This window comes from Buceros rhinoceros, unplaced genomic scaffold (genome assembly GCF_000710305.1).
Source record: "Buceros rhinoceros silvestris isolate BGI_N320 unplaced genomic scaffold, ASM71030v1 scaffold40689, whole genome shotgun sequence".
Lineage (NCBI taxonomy): Eukaryota > Metazoa > Chordata > Aves > Bucerotiformes > Bucerotidae > Buceros > Buceros rhinoceros.
This window is the reverse complement of record NW_010430493.1, coordinates 13,614-16,147: the sequence shown is the minus strand read 5'-3', so window position 1 is coordinate 16,147 and position 2,534 is coordinate 13,614. Positions and strand designations below refer to the sequence as shown.

Sequence of the window (2,534 nt, the reverse complement as noted above, 5' to 3'; positions counted from 1 at the left end):
GGAGCCCTGCTGCTTTGCAGAGATCCTTTATAACGGGTATTATTCATATCTGCGGCATGCTTGTAACAGCTACTAATCATTTTATTACTCTTTATAATCTATTTAAAGCACAATTAGAAAAAAATCTATACAAAGTTACAGCCGAGAGCACATTTCAGTTACATTATAAATCCCTGAAAAACAACCATCTATCACAAAAAGTGACGCTCCTTCGCTCGGCTGACAGAAATGGATGCTGCCGCGCCGTGCCAGGGACGCCGAGGAAAGGGAGGGCTGGACACAGACCTTGGCCGGCTCCTCTCGGCCCTTCAAAGCACGACTCCTTTGGGCTCCAGCAGCAGGTAATCGTGCAAACACTTGGGCACAGGCAGTGAGGGGATAAGGCGGTGGCATGTGCTGCCAAACTTCTTCCGAATGGCAGAGCGGCATAAATGTTGCAGGCACCGGACTGTGCCCGCCAGCCGGAAAAAGGACTCATAGAAGAGCTGGTGCTGCTGCAGGGAGAGAGGGAGGGGAAAAATCATGAGCAGCAGTTGGCTTTATTTTTGGCCTGATTAAGCCAAACAATCCAGAGATATTTTTGAGATGAAGATCTAAGGGGAGGACGTAAGAAACCCATCGGTGATGTTTGCCCATGGGTTAGGGGTCCGTGCGCTGCAGAGGCTCCTGCAAACAAAGGTTGGAAGCACACGTGAAGAAGCCCGGGCTTGCTGCAGGCATTATTTGGGGAGGATGCTTTCGTGCCCAGTGGCAGCAGCATCCCAGCCTTAGAGCTGACATAGAACATACCCACTTGTTTCTAAGACAGGGAAACAAAGCAGCATTGGACTGGGCAGCCTCAGCCTTTCCCTAGCTGGGAATAAAAGTAATTTCTTCCATCCCTAGAATGTTGGGATTGTATTTTATTGTGGGCCAGGGGCAGTAACGGGGGTTTTGGTGCTGGTGGAGCTAAAGGGATGCAAAGCTGCTGAGATGAATCAGATGTGCTCCAAAGACTATTCCTTTTTATTTTTTCCCACCCAAGTGAAGTATGGGTGGGAAAAAAACCCACTCAGTGGGTAAAGTCCCATCTTTGGGGCTCAGCCATCCCTGCCAAACCGCCAGCACCGTCTCACCTGCAACACCTCCTCCGGCACAGCCTCAGCCCACTTCTCAGAGACGTGCATTTGTGAGTAGGAATTGAAGAGGACTTCAATGATCTCCGGCACAGCTGCACAGGACTTCAGCACCTGGTTGTGGGCAACGCGAGGGGGTTCAGACAGGGATCCATGCCTCAGAGGGGCAGAGCATCCATGTGCTGCAGCTGGAGCTCATCCCACCCTGCTGCAGTTCAGGCTGGGATAGTCCCATGTCGGTATGAGGTAAGTGTAGGGTTTGTCACGGCATGCTTTGGAGATCTCTGTTGATCTATGAAGCAATGGGAAGGATGCCTTTCTATGGCACTTCTTCACCTGGATGTGGCCCTTGCTTCTTATCTACATTTTTGGCTTGCGTGTGATAAGCCAGGATAATATTTCCTTCATTGTTTGATGTAAAATCAATGAAACTCAGAACCATAAGGTGGCTGCACTAACAACTGGTGTACCAAGCCTGTCTTTGACATCCCCAGGCAGGAAAAATCCTCATTCCTGGTCCCCCTTGCCCATGCTGGCTCCATCCTGCCCTTTGCCCTGCTTGCTTTTCCTCACTGCCTCACCATACGGGTGTTTTCATTTCCATCATTCCCAGCAGCATCACCAACCCCAGTGCCTCTCCCTGCCCAGACCAGGAGGCTCTCAGAAATTCTCACAACCCAACAGCTTTTTATTTCCCAAAGCACCCCAACCCTAGTTGATAGGATAAGAGGAAACAGCCTCAAGTTGCAGCAGGAGAGGTTTAGTTGGACATGAGGAAAAAATTTCTTCCCTGAAAGGGCTGTCAAACTGCAACAGGCTGCCCAGGGCAGTGGTGGGGACATCTACACGTGGTGCTACGGGACATGGTTTACTGGTGACTTGGCAGTGCTGGTGTAACAGTTTGACTCCAGGATCTTAAAGGTCTTCTCCAACCAAAATGATTCTGTGATACTATAGTTGGAAAATCGCGGGTGTGAGGGGATACATGGGGGTTGTTTTGGGGTCAGTACCTTGACAAAGGCAGGGGGCCATATCTTCTGGGAGCCATGGTTGAGCAGGAGCTGGACAGTGAGGTAGGGCCGCAGGTCCTTCTTGCAGGTGGCACTCTGCAGCACGCAGCCCAGTGGGGAGATGCCACCATAGTCGATGGCGTTGACGTCAGCCCCGCGCCGCAGGAGGAAGCGCACCACATTGGCATTGGCAGCCCCGCATGCCTTGTGCAAGGGGCTCCTCTTTGTCTCATCCTGGGTGTTGATGTCGGCGCCATGGGCAACCAGCAGCCGGCAAAGCTGCAGGCAGCCCTCACCAGCGCCTGGTGTCTGACTGCAGAGGACACTGAGGGCTGTCTCCTCTTGAGCACTGCGTGCATTGACACACGCCCCATGCCACAGGTAGAGGCGGGGAAGGGCCCAGGGAGAG

At 52.2% G+C, this 2,534-nt stretch overlaps 1 protein-coding gene across 1 annotated transcript in view; it reads right to left on the bottom strand.

The window, feature by feature from the left end:
• Positions 1 to 308: 308 nt before the first annotated feature.
• Positions 309 to 2,534, bottom strand: part of ASB18 (ankyrin repeat and SOCS box containing 18) — a gene marked incomplete at its 5' end in the record, with an annotated part of 11,880 nt that continues 9,654 nt past the window's right edge. The window contains 3 exons of the mRNA XM_010143058.1: positions 309 to 494; positions 1,116 to 1,229; positions 2,126 to 2,520. Coding sequence (XP_010141360.1) covers positions 309 to 494; positions 1,116 to 1,229; positions 2,126 to 2,520 — 695 coding nt within the window. The remainder of the gene's footprint in view (positions 495 to 1,115; positions 1,230 to 2,125; positions 2,521 to 2,534) is intronic.